This window comes from Haliotis asinina, chromosome 3 (assembly GCF_037392515.1).
Source record: "Haliotis asinina isolate JCU_RB_2024 chromosome 3, JCU_Hal_asi_v2, whole genome shotgun sequence".
In the NCBI taxonomy this organism is placed as follows: Eukaryota; Metazoa; Mollusca; class Gastropoda; order Lepetellida; family Haliotidae; genus Haliotis; species Haliotis asinina.
Genome location: NC_090282.1, coordinates 35,207,537 through 35,230,190, shown reverse-complemented (window position 1 = coordinate 35,230,190; position 22,654 = coordinate 35,207,537). Strand labels below are relative to the sequence as shown.

At 38.8% G+C, this 22,654-nt stretch overlaps 1 protein-coding gene across 1 annotated transcript in view; it reads right to left on the bottom strand.

Annotated features, from left to right (window-relative positions):
• LOC137277880 (dyslexia-associated protein KIAA0319-like protein) overlaps positions 1-22,654 on the bottom strand; it is an 85,558-nt gene that overhangs the window by 8,883 nt on the left and 54,021 nt on the right. Inside the window, exons 7-23 of the mRNA XM_067809857.1 lie at positions 20,750-20,848; positions 12,350-12,453; positions 9,668-9,755; positions 9,080-9,169; positions 8,465-8,597; positions 7,823-7,887; positions 7,390-7,550; positions 6,647-6,770; positions 6,012-6,144; positions 5,051-5,199; positions 4,075-4,226; positions 3,523-3,661; positions 3,138-3,208; positions 2,198-2,301; positions 1,393-1,538; positions 828-950; positions 119-215 (exon numbers count right to left, since the gene is read on the bottom strand). Of these exons, the coding sequence (XP_067665958.1) occupies positions 119-215; positions 828-950; positions 1,393-1,538; positions 2,198-2,301; positions 3,138-3,208; positions 3,523-3,661; positions 4,075-4,226; positions 5,051-5,199; positions 6,012-6,144; positions 6,647-6,770; positions 7,390-7,550; positions 7,823-7,887; positions 8,465-8,597; positions 9,080-9,169; positions 9,668-9,755; positions 12,350-12,453; positions 20,750-20,848 (1,978 nt within the window). The remainder of the gene's footprint in view (positions 1-118; positions 216-827; positions 951-1,392; positions 1,539-2,197; positions 2,302-3,137; positions 3,209-3,522; positions 3,662-4,074; positions 4,227-5,050; positions 5,200-6,011; positions 6,145-6,646; positions 6,771-7,389; positions 7,551-7,822; positions 7,888-8,464; positions 8,598-9,079; positions 9,170-9,667; positions 9,756-12,349; positions 12,454-20,749; positions 20,849-22,654) is intronic.

Sequence of the window (22,654 nt, the reverse complement as noted above, 5' to 3'; positions counted from 1 at the left end):
TTCTCTTCACAACAAAGTCCATTTAGCTGAGGATATGTAGCACACATCAACAGGACTGTTGGACTTCTAGTATCTACAGAAACATACACAGACAAATTACATAATTATCTGGACTTACCTTTTTGATCGTAAACAGCATATAATACCCCATGTTCCACCCGCAATACTAACGACTATAACAAAGCATACAATCACAACGTAAAGTATGCTCCAATCTGCAATACAGAAAACATTACTTGATTAATGACAAGCCACCATTAAAGGGTGGTTTAATGACATTTCTCTGTCAATCATACTTTCCTTGAAACCAATAAAAATGTCTTAGAATGAACAAGTACCTTTAGAGAGAGACTCAATATAGTAGTCACACACTGAATATGATTAGGGAATCATACCTCAGACCTTTGTTGGGATAAGCAACTGCTTTGAACCAAATGTTGAAATACTCTGTTTCATTTGAGACATTAAACTTACTGCATAATCAGTTAGAAGAAAGTTTACTGGTATGTTACAGTCAAAATACTGAGGGTCATGCTCTGTTCAAATCCTATCTTCAAGTACACATAATCCTCCCCAAATGTAGGGTGCATACTAACTGTGGCTTCAGCTCCAACTATGTCTTCAAACAATATGTACATGTTGAAACAGAATTTCACTTAATGTTATTTCAAAAGTGTCACTTCATAACAATCCATAGATAACAGTTGTTGAAAGAGTGACTAAATGTCCTGAGCTGATTCTTGTCTTTAGTGTGAGGTATGTTGGTGGACTAATTCAGACATTGCTGCTGATACAGATGAGCACGAGAAATATCTATCAACACTTACCACAATTGCTCTCTTTTTCAAAAAAATATAACTTGAAGAAATTCTGCATCCAGAATGCTTCACAGATGCAGTTCTTGGTGTGCAGGTCACAGTGACCATGACCTGAGCAGTTGTTCTGGCATACTGGAACAAAAACATTACAACTGTAAACAGTGCATCAAGCATCAATCAGAAAACACATTAGTCTGCAACCATCTGATCTGAAGCTCACAGTTTGCTTACCATCTGATCTATAGAACTCAGTCTATTTCCTATTTGATCTAAAGAACCCAGTCAATTTACCATCTGATCTAAGGAACTTTATTTATGCTCTGATCAAAATAACTCAGTCTGTTTACCATCTGCTCTAAGGTCTCCTTCAGAACCAACAAAGTTTTCACACTGTACTCTCAAATGATAACGATCAGGTAATATGAATATGTTTTTGAACAATATCATTATGAACAGACAATACTACATGACAGATTTGAAGTACCATACACAAATTAAAGAGAAATGATAAGGGGAAAATACTCTAGCATCGCGACCTGCCATCATGAAAGGGGAATAACTCTTGTGCACTTACCAACTGTATCTAAACTTATGACTCTGTAGTCTATTACTGAGGACTCAGATACCAGCTTCCTCTTCAAAACACGCAACATCTCCGGCCCCGAACGCACCTGCTCCTTGTTCCCAAGTTTAGACTTCACCAGAAACATTATATGAAGACTGGAAAGAAAATGTAACACCTGTTGGTCCCAATGAAAGGTGGAACCCCAACCCACATCTGGTACCAATTTCCAAACTGGGTCAGGATCTTGTAATTAAGTGAAACAAATTCTGATATTCTGGAAGGACCTGTTGCTTATCAGTTTGGATATTCTAAGTAAAATGAAAGTGTTTCACAGATAAGATCACTCCCTCATCACTTTCCCCTCAAATGCTTTAGATGTACTGCATTTTCTGAATCACTGTTCAACCCAAAAAATACACATACTCGAAGGATGAACTTTCTGTCCTTGGCACATTCTCTCAAAGTCAAGCTATATATCACTTCAGCCATCTGATTGGCTTGCCAGAGAATGGCATCATACCACAAAGCAGACAGTAAGAGAAGAGATTTCCCTAAATTAAACAAGCAAATGAGATGACTGAGGAATCTATTTTTCAATGATTTATTCAACATCAAAATTCACAAACACACATTCAGTGTGTTTGAATAACTTGATGATCTTAGATATACATGAATAAAAACAACCGGTTGTGTTCCAAACATTTGTGCATCTCAGCCAAAGACAGGAGGATGGGGAGCCTTGCATGCCAAATTACACTTTATCCACTGATGAGACATGACAGACGACCTGAGTGGTGAAGCTTGGTTTACTCACTGTCCTGATGTGTAGTCCTGCCCCAGGTGCTGGATACTGATGATGGTGTCGCCATCTTGTGATGACTTGTGAAGCAGCAGCTGGAGCTGGTTCACCAGGTTGTTCTGCAGATAACATCAGTCAAAGAGTTTCGTTTAATGTATCTCTGAACTGGACTTCAGTTATATCATGGCAGATCAGTTTCATTTTGAGGGGAAAGGACAAATCAATGCAGGTCATATATGCTCAGCATCTTGGGATACCTATTAATATTGCTGATAAACCATAAACAATTATCAGGGAAAATCTGGAATTCCAATCTGCCACTAAAAAAGATTTTTGAACAGCTACAGGATATAACTCTGCAAAATGAAACTGAAGAAGCTAGTGACTAGATCTCCCATGCAGTACACTTGACATGGAAAAACATACTGCTCAGTGAGTGTGTTTACACTGTAGGATGTCAAAATATGGTTTGTGGGAGAATATCATTTACAGACACCACTTTGTAGATCGTTATATAAAGATAAACATAAGATAACATAACTCATCTCAAGGAATGTTATATAATGTCTCCTACTTTGTCTGAAAACATTATCACAGTATGTTTGTGGTCTTTTTCTTGTAATTCAAATTCTGGTTATGCCTAACACTCAAGTTTCTTTAGCCAGACACACATCTTAAAACTGGGTGTTTATTTGTACCATACGTATATGATTAAGCACCTCATTACCATGACAACACAGGACTAACTTGGTGCAAGCCTGAATGATCGGGATTTGTGTTAATATTTGAATTACACGAGTTGTCACAAATACATTTCTTAAATCTGATAATTATTTATGGTTAAAGCTAGTAATCATGCTCTTTCAAAGGGACTGGATAGTTTTGCTTTTAACAGCATGCTAGGACTGTCTGCAAGGTAACATAGAGCATACGACACAGCATATGGTCAACTCACTTTGTTCTCCTGGGTGAAGTGTTGAATGTCTACATCAAGCAGCATCTCAATGAGGTCACCTTTGTGAGGATCTGAGAAACACACCAGCATGAGAACGTGTTCATGGTAACTGCTACAGATATATGTCCTATTAAGACATAAGCTATATAGCAAGTGAACCAGTCTAAAAAATATCACTTGTAGCTATTTTGATGAAGAGTTTACTTATATATTTAAAGAATTAAAATTGGTAGCCCTGGTTGCCCTGAATACCACTTGAAAACAATCTAGCCTGGACAATGATTTATTCAATAGAAGATTCATATATCTGCCAAATCGGTATGATAATACATCTGCTATTAGTCAAAGTGAAGTAATTGCAAGGGGCCATATATGTGATACCAACCTTCCTTGACAATGACAGAGGCCGTGTCTGAGCTGGAGAGCCCTGCTGCATCCACCACAGACAATTTGAATATGTAGCGGCCTGCCACGACATTGCTGAGCTGCAGCACAGCCTGATGGTTGGATCCATTCACTACATCCTGAAGGGAGGAAGGGGGGACAACGCTTACTTACAAGTATAGTTGGCCCTGCACTTTGGCTAAATGTCAGTGCAAAATACGACTGCTAACTCAGGCCAAAACAAAAGAGAAGAGAGAATTTCATCACTATACATTCAACATATACAGAACCTCAATATGCACAATTTAGGGTATTCCAGTCGTGACTGCAACTGGGGCAAAGTGTGTTTCAAAATATGAATGCCACAGGTGATCATTGCCCCTGAAAGATTTATTTCCAAAAAAGCTGCCTGGTTCGGTCTTTTGTGTGCATTTTGAAGATCTTGTGTATTTAAGACATTGATGATTCCTGGACATCAACTGAACATTTCAATGACATATTTCAGTACTACTGTCTTTATCATGTAGTTGATTCTATTTGTAGTTGTACTTACTCCTGCAGCTAAGCTCTTCTCATCACGCACCCAGTCGTAAGACTTGATACCAACATCATCATGAGACTTGGAGCCATCGAGTGTCACAGTTGTCAAGGGGAGATAAACGACCTTGTCCCCTCCTGCATTAGCTACTGGAGCCTGGTTGGAGTCTGGTTTAAAAGAATTCTTCCAGTGATGCCATTGATGAGAAGAGACCTTACGGCTATTTTTGATGTACACATGCTTACAATTAACAAGATAAAACATACCTATTCCTTGTGCTAGGTTTTTATATATTGAAATGAATTATTTTAGTCGGAAACTAAAATTGAAAAGTCTTAATTCTAATACAGTGGGCATAGGAGTGAGTGAGTATGGTTTCACAATGCTTTTAGCAAGATCATGGCAGGGGACACCAGTAAGGGTTTCACACATTGTGGGGAACTGAACCCAGATCTCCATCATGATGATTTAACACCTCAACCACTTGGCTACCTCACCACCCATGTGGGCACAGGAGGGGGTCAGTATGTAGCCTTAAGCTTATGAAGGTGTATGCTTATGTATTCAGTGAGAGGAGTCCTGTCTTATTTACTTGAAATAGCTGTGATATGACAGATATGACTCAAGGTCATTAAACAATGCAGCAAGACAAATGGATTTGATCATGTTTGTAGCTTTACACCAGACACAGCAATATTCAAGCTAACGACAGAGGTCTAAATAATTGAGTCTGGACCAGAAATTAAGTGATCAACAGCATGAGCATCAATCTATATTCGGATTTAATAGTATGTGTCAAAGATGTCAGCGAGTCTGACCACCTGATCCCATTCATCTAATGACAAACAAGGATTCCTGAAGACTAACCCAGATTTTCACAGATACAAATTGAATTCAATATTTTAGGTTTGGAAGGTGGGGTGTGCCAATCACAAGGAAGGTTTTATAACAGTTTCACTATTTCACTCTCTAAGAGCAGATGCATCCTTACTTTCATGTACAGTCACAGTGAGGTCCGCTGAACTGCTAGCCCCCTCCTCATCTGTCACAGTTAGGGTGAAGATGTACTCGCCAACCTCTATCTTCCCTGTCCCCATGGCAACAGCACGATCAGAATTCTGGATGGACAGTGTAGGCCCTCTGAAATATGCAGTTACAACAACATAATATGTGGAAACTGATGCACACTGACAAACATTTGACTCACGGAACAGGTATCATGAACTATTGTCTTTCTTGAAGACATAAGTAACATCAAACTTTATGAATAAAAATAACAACTGGTTAATAGCATTTAGTCACGTTTCAATGTATGTTTTCATAATCACTCATTAAATCTGAACTGAAATCAAAGAGTTGTCATGAAGGCACTGGCTACATTGGCCCGAGCTAATGTAGCTCTCTTTCCGCATGCTAAAAACTAAATACTCAAACTTGTTACCCGTCACGAGCAGAATCCATCAAGTCCATTCCCAGGGTCACCATAAATGATCTTCCTGGCATGAAACCATTATACTCACTCACTTGTTCATGGACAAGCTGGCCAACCCACTGATCCATCAATGTACTCACCAACCCATCTATCAAAACGCCCACCCACTGATCCACCCATGCACTCACCTGCCCACCAACTCATCCACCAACCCACTGATTCGTCAATGTACTCACCAACGCACCTATCGAAACGCTCACCCACTGATCCACCCATGCACTCACCAGCCCACCAACTCATCCACCAACCCACTGATCCACCAATGTACTCACCAACCCACCTATCAAAACGCCCACCCACTGATCCATCAATGCACTCACCAGCCCACCAACTCATCCACCAACCCACTGATCCATCAATGTACTCACCAACCCACCTATCAAAATGCCCACCCTCCCACTCACCCACCTGTCACCATGACACTCACATACTGACCCAAAGCAACTCCAAGAGAACTGACCCTTTTTGTTTCCAGGCATAGGAGGCTATCTTCTGATCATCTGTGCTGTTGCTGCCGTCCAGTATGAGGTTCTCCCTGGGAAGACTGACCTTCACCTTCTTTGCTGTCCTCGCGACAGGGGGGTTGTTAGTTTCTACAGTGGACAAATAAGTATGAGATCAAACAATGTTTGAAACATTATGTGTAGTTACACAGACACAGTGTGTGGTAGGAATATTACAAAGAAAGGAACATCTCCTTGCAATCCTTATTTCAGTTCTATGGTATGGTCAACCTGAAAGTTCTACAAAAACATATCAGTAAAATAAAAATTAAGTCTAAACTTCAATATTTGTGAAAAAAGAAACCATCAAAGCAGTCACTGACATAAGGATAATTATTTCATTAACAGTCACAGATATTTCAGAAATTTCTTCAAAGCTACCGATTATGTTGTTACAATTGCTGTTTTGACCCTTTAAGAATCTGTTAACCAGTATATACTTTGACTAAAGCTTGAGATTAAGTTAAAGATTGAACTCAATATCATTACTATTAAAACTAAACACAGAGGTTTGTCACTTATAAGAATTCATGAAAGTAAATACATTTTTACATAAATGACTAACAGGGCAAGTTGTGTGCATGTTTGTTACCTGCTTTGACGAAGACATGCACATCAGCTGTGGCCACATTGCCTGCGCTGTCCATCACCTTCAGAGTAAATGTGTAGTCTCCCTTCTCCAGATTGTTCAGGTGGAGAAATGCTGTCCGTGTACCCTGCATGAAGTAAACAGGAATACATCTCAATACAACCGACAACTCATCCACCAACCCACTGATCCATCAATGTACTCACCAACCCAAGACACTTGACACACTTGCAGATGTCAACCCAGTTTTATGTTCACAGGTACACAAAGGTAAAATGGAAAACAGGGTGGCAACAGGCATTCATTTAGCTAAGCACTACACAAGCACATGATAGTGACTGTGGCAAGGGATATTCAGAGGTTTGAATCCTCTATAAGTGACTGAGTAGTTTTATGTCGAACACATCAATATTAAAGCTATATGTCAGCAGTCTGTAAATAATCGAGTCTGGATCAGACAATCTAATAATCAACAGCATGATCATCGATCTGCACAACTCTGAACCAATGACATGTGTCAACCCAAGTCAGCAAGTCTGACCACCTGATCCCATTAGCACCTCTTTATGACAAGCATATGCCTTTCGTGGCAAGCATGGATCGCTGAACACCTATTCTACACCGGACCTTCATGGGCAGAATCACCTATCATGAGAACAATGTCACAATGTGTTAAGTTGATTCTCCACCCATTAGAAAGTTGCTGGAAGCAGCACTAACTCATCTTCTATCACTCACACTCTTACCGTCATGTCTACAGCAAGTTTATCATCCGCCTTTTTGATCCACTCATAGCTAGTGATTCCTCTATCATCAGTGCTACCGTTCCCGTATAGCGTCACAGAGGACTGAGGGAGGTGGATCACCACATCAGACCCTGCGTTAGCCTTCGGGGGGTAGTCCGTCTCTGTAATGTGCAACACTTAACTCAAAGATGTGACTAGTGGACAACTTATAATGTCTTATCAAATCCTAAAAACATAATGCCAAGTGATTAAAAATATGTTTGCAGACAAAATATATGAGTACACTAATGAGACTTAATCCCTTTAAAGAATTATCACAATCATCGTACACAGCATCCTTCTCCATGTTTTCCCCTACTGGAATTGTGCATATACTATATGAAAGGATCTTACTTATATTGTTATTAGAAACCTCCCTTAAAGCTTTACCTACCCTTGATAAATGTTACATTAGCTGTTGTGGAATTTGTCACCCCATCCGAATCTGTCACAGTTAATCTGCAAAAAAAAGGAACCAACCTGAGGACACATTTGGTATCTGTTACAGATGAGAACAGTGAATGATAAATCAAACTGGAGATAAGTGCACAAAACATGCATAAGATTTTTCACACCTTGAGGTGACAAACAGCTGGTGGAACAGTGCCAGCATGCTTCAGGTGCACCTCATCACAGTTCCCTGCTAGTCAGGATATGGCCATGCTGTTCCATCAGCTGTTTGTCACCCCTCAGTGTGACGACTGATAACAGAACAATGTTACATGATAGTTTCTTACACAACTTTTTCTGGGATCAATCATAAAGCATGAGATTTCAGATCCTGTTGGGTACAGAGGTTTTGGGACCATGTGTCTTATTGATGTTACGTGCACTTATCCCTATTTCGAGTTACTTATTCATTCATCATTCCCATTTGAACCCAAGCAAACTGTTAACAATATATATATTACCAAATGTTTGCTTATGGTTTCATTTACTTGAATGTTTACATTAACTTGCAACAAAATGCATCCTCCCGGACCAAACTTCTGTGTCTACAGCTTGGTCTGGTTGGTGGTGATGGTTGTGTACTCACTTGAAGGTGTAGTTGCCAGGGGCCATGTTCTTCAGAGTGATCATGGCCTCCTCTCCCTGGACACTCTGGTCCTGCAGGGGCCCAATCACCTCATCCCAGTGGTAGCTGACGATGCGGTCATCATCTGTGCTGTCTGCATCAAAATCCACATCATTTTTTGAGATGATTCATCAACAGTTACACATTAACTTCTTAACTCTCATCAGTCACGAAATGAAATCACGTGAACACAAAATAAACCAAATTCTGTATACTGTTATCAATGGATTAGCTGACCTTGGTAAAACTAAAAGGTGTCTGAGAAAATGTGTTAAGTATGCTGGTGACAGTTAGAAACTGTTCAAATTGTACAAATTATCTCTATAATAATTAACACCATGGACAGTGCTTTTCTAAACACAAAGAAGAAAAGAAAGAAAAATTTTATTTTAGAAGACATGATTTTTTAAAAATGCATATGCCTGTTGGTCCAATAAAATTTCAAAAACCACTGAATAATGCTGAAAGCATTTCATTTGTTTCCTCTGACCTATCAACAAAACATTTCAGCAATAAAATCTTTTACAATATGACTGCATCATGACTCTATTTTAATGCTACTTGAAGACCACAAACCTGAACCATCCAAGATGGCGGAGTTGGACGTTTTAACAACCTGAGTCTTGGGCTTGATAATGGCCACTGGGTGGGTGTTTTTACGTGCAGCTGAAGATTTAGAAACAATCATCACAGGAAAACTATATCATTATAAGAACTATATCCCTCTGAAATTTAGAATTAGCATGTTGACTGCTACCAGGCACGAAAATCAACTCTCTGCTGGTGGTAACAAAGAACTCCAGGAAATGGAGGAAACATGAGAAACTTATTTCAAAATACCACTGTAGTATCTATGAGAAACTACAAGTATACTTATGAGAGGCAGTCAATGTGTTAAGATAAAAAACAGAAAGATTTTTTTTTCTTTCTTTTTTTGGCTGATATAGGTACTTAGTTCGGAATTCTGGATAAATTCCTACCCATCAGCACTTTGTTAAATATTCCACACCAGAGGGAATCAGATTTGATCATGGGTGCAGTTGTACAATGTGCCACAGTTCTACCACATCACTTCAAGTGGGAAGAAGAAAATAAATGTAATCTTAATTCAGATACTCATTAAAGTTGTGAAGGAGCAGATGACAGTGACTGGCAGATACATACGAGGCTGTACAGTGACCGTGACGACAGCTTCACCATACTTGTTTTCTCCTGTTACCGTGATCTTCAGTGTGTACAGTCCAGCTATCAGCTGAAACAGAGAGGGACACAGTGAACATGACAGCTCACAATATTCTACCAATGTCACAGAAGACAGACATAAACAAATATGGCCGCTGCAAACCAGTGCCTGATGATCATGAACAGCAGCGCATTCAAGACAGAAATGACATCAATATTGTTTTGCAATTATGACACCATAAACTGAAGTGAGTCTGCGAGTTTAGTTTTATGCTGCTCTCATCAACATTCCAGCTGTATGGTGGCATGGCAGGCTGTAAACAATCCAGTGATCAAAAGCATGAGCATCAATCAATGCAATTGGGCATGGTGACATGTGTCAACCAAGTCAAGTCTGACCACCCAATCCTGCTAGTCTCCTCTCATGACAAGCATGGGTTACTGATGATCAGTTCTAACACAGGTCTTCATGTGTCAAAATAAACTTCAAAAATCTGTGTGCTGGTACTCTGTGAAAAACTTTATAGCATAGAAATTTAAACTAGAAATAGCAGCTAGAAGAAAACCATACTGCAATCAGGTCTTATTAGACTAGATCAATTTTATTGCTTGCTTTACATATTTTTGTACTCAGAAAACCTAAAGGCAGGAGGGAAAAAAATACAGTCAACATAATATCCGTCCAAATATTTACTTCTGGCAATTGATGAAGTGTACATGGAACAACAAAAAAAACATTTAAAAAAACCTCGATATTGTAAGTTTACATTTTGGGCCAATAAAAAGATAAGGATTTCATTTTTGAGTAGGGAAAAAAGGTTTTTTTCCTACTTTTGAAAAAATACAACTGGTGGATCCATAAATTAAGAATTAAAATGGATCCAGCCTTCATAAATATGTCAATATAATGATTATGCTGATTATTTATTATAAAACACAAACAAAACTATAGACAGCAATAAATCAGTGACACTGTTCAACAAAGTAATGCAAGACAACCCCCCTCCATTCTGTGAGACATTTAGGAAACAACAGTCAGAGAGTTGGCACGGTTTTATCCATTTTCAGTTTATGGAAACAAATGCAGAAAAGTTGTATGCTTATTCAGTGAAACGCCCCAGAATCACTAGCAATTTATTTATTTCTGCTTGACATATATTCCCAGTACCTAATAGTCATGAAAACAATCCAGTGATTGATCAATGAGGAGACGGACAAAAGAAAGAACTCCAATAACAAATCCAATTACATTACTGGAATAATTTGCATGAACAATAGATCGTAAGCAAATACTGCAGACACCAATCTTCTCTGCAGTGTGTGCCTGTACTACAGATCACAGAACATCACCAGGCAAATCTGTTTCCATGGTTACACAGTTTATTCAGTACTAAATAAAGTGTTCGTGCGTATCATTATTTTGACATACTTCGCTCTTCAAGCTAACATAGCAAAATGAAAAAAATGTTTGACCCAACTGGTTTAATAAAAATTTACATGCACACAGTAGCTATGATAGCAAAACCTTATTTCAGGTGTATTGATTGAGGCAACTATTTAAATATATGCATAAATATTTATTCCTTTAAATTCATATGAATTTTAATGTCATTTGATATTTTCATAACTGGTCTTGCATGTAGTTGAAAGCAGCTTACAAGATATTCATTTTAACATGCCTTTTACACAAGTCCTGATCTATAACCAGGATAAACGTCTCTCTGAATCTGAACTGAATAAGTGAGTGAGTGCATTTAGCTTTACGCTGCACTCAGCAATATTCCAGCTTCGGCAGCAGTCTGTAAATAATCGAGTCTGGCGCAGACAATCCAGTGACCAATAGCATTGATCTGTGCAATTGGGGACTGATGACATGTTTCAACCAAGTCAGTGGCCCTTACCACCCGATCTCGTTAGTCGCCTCTTACGACAAGCATGGGTTGCTAAAGGCCTATTCTACCCCGGACAATCACAGGTTCTGAACTGTGTAATCTTTAGCCCACAGGGGAAGTACACCTTTCCCATCAAATGTTTAGACTCACTTAAAGAGCTTACCATATGTTATGTTTGCTACATTGAAGATTGATTTCTCCACTAATTGTTGCAAACCTTATGGAGATGAAGAGGACAGGGTTCAGGCATGAAATTGCTGAGAAGATTTTGAAAACATCAAGCTTATGAGCAGCTGAATTCTGGTGCAAAGTTTTCTTAAAATGTCACAAAGTTTCACTGATTTTTATCATTAATTAAACGTAAGACAATAATCTTTTCAATGTCAGAAGTTTGTTTTACGATACATTAGTTCAACCAACCGTACCTTTAAACTGTCTGGAATATTTTGCAAAATTTAGTTTAGAACAGTTGCCTGAAGCAAGTGGCTAGCTTTACACTTGTGAGTCTGAACTTTTGAAAGGGAGTATATTTAATGACAAGAACAAAGTATTTTGATGTTGCATCATTTGCCTGATTAGATCACAATCCATATGTGTTTAGATAAGAATGTCCTATCAAGTCCTGCAATTCATCCATGTCATGCTGAAACTGAATATTGTAAACATGTTGGTGGCGTTAAATCGTTATGTTCTATTTGATGTTCTTAAATGTGCATCAATACATAACCAACATGCAATGTTTACTGGTACAACGATATTGCTATGTGCATACTTTAGACAGTTTCAGCGTGTCCGTGTTCTTGCCCTCCATGGTTCCAGTCTCTGATCCCTCAGGGCCGGTAACCAGTGACCATTCATAGTGATAGGGGTCCTCATCTACAACAACACAACCAGCAGATCACATACAGTACCATATGAAACTTAAAGAGCTTGATATTTTATGTCAGTATGCCTACTTTCTTTTAAGCTTTAAACAGACCAATGTAATGAATACCATGACTACTCACCATGGCTACTGAGAAACAAGCATGTGTAAATCCACTGATTAAACAGGAGTGAGTGAGTTTTGTTTTACACTGCAATCAGCAATATTCCAGCTATATGGTGGCAGTCTGTAAATAATCGAGTCCGGACCAGACAATCCAGTGATCAACAACATGAGCATCAATCTGCGCAATTGGTAACCGATGACATGTCAACCAAGTCAGCAAGCCGCAGCCCACCCGATCCTGTTAGTCACCTCTTACAACAAACATAGTCACCTTTTATTGCAAGCATTGGTTGCTGAAGGCAATAGACTATGTCAGGAAACCTATGAGACCTCGGTCATCTATCTCAACCTACTAATTTATCAGATTCCTATCATTTCCACAATACGCATTGACTAAGCCAGATTCAACAATAATTTAATTCTCCATTTATGGCTAATTACTACAACTCGGATAAACTGTCTATACCACATACTGAGTAGATTTACCATTTATGGGTCCCAGTACCAACGTATCTTCACTAACTTTATTTCTCATTGTACATTCATGTATTTCCAGCATGAACCATCCAGAATCTGATACTAATGCAGAAACAGAGAAGTAACAGCTGGCATCCCAGCATGGTAATTTTTCGAAGCAGCACCAGAGTTGCCTATGTTCATATTTCAAGTTGATAAATTCTCTTTGAATAATGCATAATGTATATGGTTAGTAATTGCCTCACCTAGATACATAACGGAGGATATATCCAAAGAAAAACACACATCCTTCTCCATGCATTATTTAGACATATTAAACTATTTATGTTTCTGACTGAGCCAGAAAGAGATTTCTATTTTCATCTTTCTTCAACGAAGATTGTGAAGTAAAAAATACTGGAAATAATGTAAAAATACTTTCTGATTAAAAGGCTGATATATACAATGCAAAAGGACCTGAGTAAATATAACATATAACATAAACAATGCTGGATATTACAGACACAAGTACAAAATCATTTAACAGAAATACGAATGAAATATTTCTCCACTCTTTCACTTCAGCAGGAACATTTGATTCCAAAACAAAATCATTTTCCAAAAGGCAATAAAATCTAGACATTTCAGACAATGACACCCGACATGATGCTGCCACATGTCCACTCTTGCATTTACACATTTGAGACATCAACATGTGAAGGACAGTTCTACATCTGCACGTCACATTCATAAATTTCATATATTACACACCAAAGTCTGCATTTCTACACTTGACATATCAAAGCATAACAGTTCCACAATTGTATTTCCACATGACACACCTACACTTGGTAGAACAATACCTTCATTTCCACATGACACACCTACACATGGCAGATCAACAACTTCATTTCCACACGACACACACACCACAACACACACAACACCCACCACAACACCCACCACAACACACACACCCACACCCACACCCACAACACACACACACCCACACCCACACCCACACACACACACACACACACACACACACACACACACACACACACACACACACACACACGGCAGATCCACAACTTCATTTCCACATGACACACCCACACATGGCAGATCCACAACTTCATTTCCACTTGACACATACACGCATATGGCAGATCCACAACTTCATTTCCACATAACACCCACATGACAGATCTACAACCTCATTTCCACATGACACACTTGCACTCCGAAAAAGCCATTGATGTAGTAATACATATCCCCATTTGTCTGTCACTGTGCTAAATCCTCAGAGTGACAATGTGTTCTTCTGTGATAGTCAATATACAAATACACAAATACACAGTGTCACATCCTGTGGAGTCAAGTTGCAGCACATGCCTTGATTCTGTTGCTGACTCAGCAAGTCAAAGATCCTTAGTTATACATGTATACTGAAACTTCCAAACATGGGAATAATGGGATTGCTCTATAATGTTGGGGCAGTAGGGTAGCCTTCTGGTTAAGCATTCGCTCGTCACACCGAAGGTCTGGGTTCGATTCCCCACATGGGCACAATGTGTGAGGCCCATTTTCTGGTGTCCCCTGCTAAAAGCGGTGCAAAACCAAACTCACTCACTCACCCACTCACTCTATAATGCACAAGGCTTCACATCCTACAGCCAGGGGTAGTTACCAAGGTTGAGATAAATACACTGGATACTCAAAGATAAAGCCTTAGACAAATGGGTGACAGAATGTGAAATTGAATTTTAGATTAAACATCATATCTCACATATGATCACACAAGGTCAACATGGAGAAACAACATTAAATATCTTGGTCTCTTTATCTTTGTTAGTTAAAGTTAAGAACTTGTTACAATACTTTATTTGAACACCAAGTAATATGCTGACATGCTGATTGATCAAAACAGGTGAAACACTACAATAGATACTCTCCCTGATTAATAGTCCATTCAAATCACTCTCTCACAGCATCTACATATTCTGCATCTGCATATGGTCATGGACACTCTGACCGCACTGCAATATATGGTCCAGTTTTCTCTGACAGCACCTGTGTGCAAGGTAAACAATCCATGAGAGAATCTGTAATGTGTATCTAGGTTCAAAATCCACACTCAACAGATTTTGGCATGGTGGAAACATGCAACACACCCATACAAAGTACTTCAAAAAGAGTTTCCATAACATAATTGGTCCTGTGTCTACTCATGACGAGCCATTCCTGCAACAACGAAGGTTTGTGGGACAATTCCTACAAGTAATGTAAAACTTTGGTCATCATTCACTCTCATGGTACAAGTTTGATGATTCGTTGTCACCAATAGGGTATGGCTGGCCAAGTAATCAAAGGTTCAACAATATATACACAGAGAAAAAAGTTAAGCACCCCCCGGTGTTTTTGGTCATTGAGTTGAACACACACAAATTTACAGACCGTGGTGAAATACACATGAGTATTTAAGATAGGTTATCAAAGAACACATTCTTGGGAACACAAGAACACCACAAGTGTCTGATTTACAGTTCCATTTATTGTGTTACAAGCTGACCATTAAAGGGGGTAATTTTGCATACATATGAAATACTGTGACACTATTGAGCTGGTAAAGCTATGGGTGAACATGTGCTGATGGCATTTGTCCATGAGCTCACAAAATGTCTCCAAAACAATTTACAGTCAGCAACGGGTACTTCCTCCAATTGCCTGGATCACAGCGCCAACCCTTCGTCGCATACCCCTAACAAGACGCTGAAACTGAATCATGGGTATCCTCTGCCATTCCTCATGCAGTGCTGCCTCAAATTCATTCAAGTTCTGTGGTGGAGGTTCTCTTGCTTGCACACGACGACCAATGATATCCCAGATGTGCTCTATAGGGTTGAGATCAGGACTCATGGCGGGCCAGTCACACCTATCCACAGCATTCTGTTGAATAAAAAGGTTCACTGCGATGGAATGATGGGGTCTGGCGTTGTTGTCCATAAATACAGGCCTGGAAGCAAGAGTATGATTGTCAAAATGAGGAACGACATGTGGCTTCAGCACTTCCTGGATGTATCGCGCACCTGTCAAATTGCCCCGTATAGTCAGCAGGTCCAACTTGCAATCATGTGAAAAGCATCCCCAAACCATCACAGAGCCTCCCCGAAAAGGAACATTTGGTAGGATGTTCCTAGGAGCATAGGCTGTATTTCCACACCTCCAGACCCGCATTCGACCGTCTTTGGGATGCAGCATGAAACGACTTTCATCAGACCAATGGATCCTTCTCCAAGACCTCAAGTTCCAGTTCTCCCTCGCTCGACACCACATCAGTCGCCGTTGTTTGTGGTCATTGGTCAACAGAGGACGTCTAATTACCCTCCTCGAAGCCAATCCAGCAGCCCTCAAACGGTTCTTAACAGTCTTAGAGCTCAATTGGCGATTTGGAAGCCAAAGACGTTTCAGGACTGTACTGGTCGCAAAGGGCAAACATCTCGCCAGCCGTATCAGTGCTCTGTTTTCACGATGTGACGTCACAGGGGGACGTCCCGAACGTTGAGGATCCTTAACTTGATTAGTCTGGGCATGCTCCTACGTGCCATTGTTTATGGTAATGACAAACCGTCTGGAAAAAGCCCATTAAATAGTGAATTTCGCCTGCACGAACATACTGCATTTCGGAAAAAGCATGGGTAGTTTGTTGCACGTGCATTGTTTGTTGTGTTCTGGCGCTCTGGTTTCACTAAAACACTGACCATATATTGCAAACCTAATGTTGATTGGTGTCAACAAATGTCATATTTATTTGGGCTGTTCAATGCATGGTCATAACTACTTAATTACGGGGGTGCTTAACTCTTTTCTCTGTGTATATGTAGAGTTTTTTATCATGTAATGGAGGATGCAATGAAGCAATGTGATAAACGTGGTATGTGAATGTTAGGTCAATATGCAAACTACTTTCACAAAACTCCATATACAGGCAAACTGCAGTGCAAAAGAAATAGAAAATGACCAGTCTTCTTATATCGAGTTAAGCGATCAAAGGCTGGCAACATACTTCCTTCGCTTCGGTCCGAAAAGTATTTTTCATGTCAAAATAAAATATTGCCACCATCCACAAACACAGTCACTGTAGGTATGTCACCTGAGAGACGACGATATGATGTCCCAGATCCTTTACATGATGCTTGCAGTTTCCTTTATGTTTTATCTAAAATATAGAATTCTAAATTAACATGTCACTCCACAGAACACTGATTGCAGTGTGGACTCCTATTGACTCCAGACATTTGGTTTTCATATCTGTTATCCAATATCCAATTTTCCCATAGTGGTTTTCATTATTATTCATACAGGTTGCCAAAATAATTGATCCATGATTGGGTTTAGAGTGAGTGAGTGAGTGAGTGAGTGAGCGAGCGAGAGAGTGAGTATTTAACATCACGTCAGCAATATTTCAGCCATATCATGATGAGAACATTTAACACTGAAATGGAATATATGTGCAATTGGGTTTAGAAACACACAAGGTTGAAATGACATGATGTGATCAATTAGATATGACACTAACTTGTCACTAGTGAGATTCACTTCTCCATAAATATACTGCAGACAGTGTTTGGGTCTTACTGAAAATAAGATCAAGGTCACTCAAATTGACTGGTGTCTGCCTAATTCTCCAATGTAGGCTGTCACCAAATTTGAAGACATTGGGTAAAACAGTTCATGAGCTATTGCGTTAACAAGATTTTGAAGAGTGGTTGAAGAGTTGGGGTGACCTTGAAAATAAGGTCACGGTCAACAAAGTCACCTGGTGTCTGCATAATTCCCCAATGTAAGCAATCACCAGATTTGAAGATATTGGGAAAAACAGTTCATGAGATATCACGTTACCAAGAAATGGGGTGTACGTACGGACAAGAAACGGGACGTGCATACGTACAAGAAACGGGGTGTACACATGGACAAGAAACGGGGCGTAGGTATGGACGGAAGGATGGACAGATGCTACTGAATACATAGTCCCCAGTTCTGCCTTGCGGCAGGGTACAAACACAAACATACATTGAACAGTATGTTCTATAACCTAATGGCATTTTGTGATTAAACATAAGTATTTCTGATTAGTGAATAATTCATCAAACACATGAAATTGTTTGATTAATTACAACTGGTCTTCAGAAACCGTTTTTATTTTCATGCCAATGAAAACTTCAGGGAAATCAGTTGTTCCTGTAAACTGTTTAAGTCAATGTTCAAATTAACAACACATGCTACACACCAACCAATAATTGAATAATTGGCCATTTTTACTTTGCAAGACTGGACATAATGTTTGGACTGACCATCCTCTTGCTACTGATAACAAGGTAACTAAAATGGATTTCCTTGTCGTGAACAAGTCAACTGATCGGATTATGTGGTCCAAGAGTTAGTGGTAATAGCTACATTTCCCCATCAAGGTCTATTTATATGTGCAATACCTAGACCTATACTTATTGACTTATAATTTTGGGGAGTGTTTTTTTCCAACATAAACACTTTTCCTTAATCCTTTGAAACTTAAAACAAACAGTAAAATAGTCACGAACTATCAAATGATCTTCATACCTCAAAAACATTAAACAGTAAAGTTTTGTGATTTTATCAGTTTTATCACCAAGAATTATACTGAACAGCAAAAGAAAAGCAAGTTTCGAAAAATGAAATTTCATAATATTAAGTGTTCATGTTTATGTCTTTTATTTAAAAGCTTGACAAAAAAACCCTTTGCTCTTCAGTATATTACATAGGAAATACGATTTACTGATGACAGCTTTGAACAAACTGTAAAATATTCATCAAACTTAAGCAAATGCTCAAATGTCACAAGCAGGGATACAATGACTATTACATTCCAAACTTTTCCATTACTAAAATTTGAAAATTTGAGCAAAAGTTCCCACACGTTATATCTGAAATATGATTATTACAAGAGCATTTGCTCGATACATTCAGTTACCACGAGACATGCCAACCTGAGAAATAATTGATGATGCACTAGCAGTGGATTGAGACAGCTGTAGGAAGGGTGGCATCGTAACCTGTGCAGTAGCGTTATGTACGTCACCATCTTTGATTTAAGTGGCAACACCTGTTGCCTTCAGCTAACATTACACTGCTATATTGTATGGGGTTGAGCTTGAATCATTTGGGCAATGTTTGCATGTTATGAATGACTTGACACTCAAGGCAATGCTTATATAGATGATAACAGTCACAAAACCCCCGGAATATCACAGAGCATAGGATATTTTGTAATGATACTGTATGATCTATATTGATTGTTCTACGTACTGTATAAGGAATAAATATAAGCTTGTAGCAATGTATGAATGCAGGTTGAGCACAGGAGATCTCTGGTTGACAACAAACGCATCACAAATAGATCATGTGTAGATCACAAGCACAACACAGTTAGATTATAACTTGAGCACAAAGTGATCACAAGTATATCACAGGCCAGATAACAAGGAGATCATGGAAAGATCACAAACTGATCATGGTACATCAAGGCCAGATGTCATGAGACCTTATGAAGATCTCAAGCTTACTGACTGCAAGTAAAACATTAGTGTTTTGATTTTTTTTAAAAATCAAAAGCAGTTACAGGAATATCGTAGTTAAGTAACATGGAGACCAGGGCCTCAACTGTTACCTGCTGGACATTTCTCGTAAGTAGGGACAGTTATTAGTGGCTTGGTAAGTGGTGTCAATCTGTATCAAGTCAGGGAGTCATTATCTGTTGGAATGGAGTTTCTGTCTCTAGTAATATTATCTGCCCAATCAATTTGATTCCCCAATTCTAGATTGGTTTTCCACTGCACAAAGAGCACATTCTATTGCAACTGCACAAACCACCAGCACAACCACTCCAAGTACTTTCAACCAGTACCAGCACTTTAATGTGCAAAACCACTATCTGCCCTTTCAAGAGCGACCACTTCCAATACTTTCATATGCAACCACTATCAGCACTTGCACGTACATCCACTCCCACTACTTTCAAATACAAACACAATCTGAAGCAGACTCAGTAGGACAGGTAACTATTTAGGGATGCCATGATACATCGATAGGATTTCCAGGATGATACCATTATCGATACAGTTTTGAATGCATTTGGTTTTGAAAGTATCAGTTTGAATATGTTTATGCATCGTTTACATGTTACAATTGTATCATTTGTTTTGATGTTCTGCAAGTTATAACTGATTCTAAGATCAAAGGCGCCTACAATACTTTATCAGACGATAATGTGCACTTTTTGCATTACGTCACAATGAGTTGACGTCACTGCGCTATTCCAGTCTGCCCCCTTGTAATCAAACTTTTTTGCATCACGTCACAATGTAACCAACGTCACGCCTCGCAAGCGTCCTTGTGCTTTAACTATAATAGTTCATGGCGAAAGTGTGCTTTATTACACTATACATGGTGGTAGAGCAAACTGTATTTCTTTATTATTGTTCATGCACAAAGATGGGAAATTAGAAATCTCTTGTTAATCTCTTGGAATAAAAACTGTTCATCTGTTTCATAGAAAATGATAAAATATGAAAGGTTAATGTTCAATAGGTAATCATGATACATAGCAAATCATGATATGGGTATCGTGATACGTATCGATTCCTGAAACTTTTGTATCGTGACCTCCCTATAACTACTGTAACGTACCTTTGAGAGGTTTGGGCAGGACGAAGGCTGAGAGAGTGACTGTGTTTTCCGGGAGTGTGATGATCTTGTTATCCCCTGCCGATACTGTCAACTGTATAACTGAAATACAACACAATACCATTATTAACAATTCAAATGTTACAATAAGATTTTACATTGCATTATTTCCTGTTCCCTTATATTTCCTCTTAGTACCATAACTGCCATAACTATATACAGAGATGCCATGACTGAATCTCATGAAAGTGTGAGTTGGGCGTGAGAGAGTGATTGACTCTGCCATTTTGTTTCATGCATACAGGCTATGACATGCATCTGGAATAAAATTCATGAAACTTCATCATCAATAACATGCAACATACAAAAATCAAGACCAAAATGACCACATGCTAAGCTTGAGAGTGCAATTACCGGTACTGACTAAACTAAACTACCTGTGACTTACGAAATTGAATACCTTACAAAAAATAAAAACAGTAAATTTTAAAGACAAATCAAAGCAAATTTTGTACTTAGAAATCAGAGTAACTTCACCAAATTCAGAGTGGTTGGCATTTCTACGTATGTATTGAATATTGATAAAACCATGCTTGATAGTTGACCTTTTCTATTGACTTCATCCTAACTTTGGAGTTGACTAATATTGTTGATCAGATGTTGAACAATTGGATAGTGGAGCTATAGTGCAAATATCATGAACATTGGATAGTGGAGCTATAGTGCAGATCACATGAACATTGGATAGTGGAACTATAGTGCAGATCATATCATGAACATTGGATAGTGGAGCTATGGTGCAGATCATATCATGAACACTGGATAGTGGAGCTATAGTGTAGATCATATCATGAACATTAGATAGTGGTAGTACACTGCATATCACATCATGATCTTGGGATAGTTGGGCTGTAGTGCAGATTATATCTTGAACATTGGATAGTTGAGACGCAGTGCAGATAATATCATGAACACTGGATAGTGCCACTATAATGCAGATCATATCATGAACACTGGATAGTGAAGCTGTACTGCAGACGTCATGAACTTTGGATAGTTGAGCTGTAGTGCAGATCATATCATGAACTTTGGACAGTGGAACTATAGTGCTGATTATATAACGAACATTGGATAGTTGATCTCTAATGCAGACTATCATGAACTTTGCATCACATCATCAAGTTTGATATTGTAACATACAATGACAGGGTATGTTTTCATGAATTACCATGAACTGGTGATGATACCAGGTGTTCACATTAAGGGGAGTGTATCCTGCCCCACTGGTGACATCTGCCACATGCATATGCAAAGGAAAGACAATTGTTCACATGCATGTGTGGTAAAAGTAAACAGAGAATCAATCAGACATCATTTTTGACATTAATGTATCACATTCTGCTATCCTTCATATGTCTACCATAACAAAACTTCATACAAGTAAACATAATGTAACAAGCTGTAATGCAGCTCTGTCAAAAAAACTCCAAATTACAAATTTCCAACTACTGCAATACATTAAACATATTCACAGCACACCCAACTGCATGGAGAAATAATTACAAACATGATGCCGATGAACTGCTGTCAGCAAACGGCTCTAAAAATAACATATCAAGCTTAGTGACTGGTCCATATCACAGGTAAAAGATAAATCATTTTACACGATGCATATTTCAAGAGTTTGGCAATTTAGCCTCATCAGGTAGTCAGGGTCAAAGGACACTATCTCATTTGTGTTAAAGAAACATGAGCACAGGAAGATGGTGAAATGGTGAAATATATAAATATATGGAAATGGCAGTTGATATTTTGCAAGTGAGCTCGTCCAAATGACGACTCGAAAAATAAGTATGCACCTCACATTTATCAAAGGAACTGGCTTGAACTATATGTATACCTCAGACT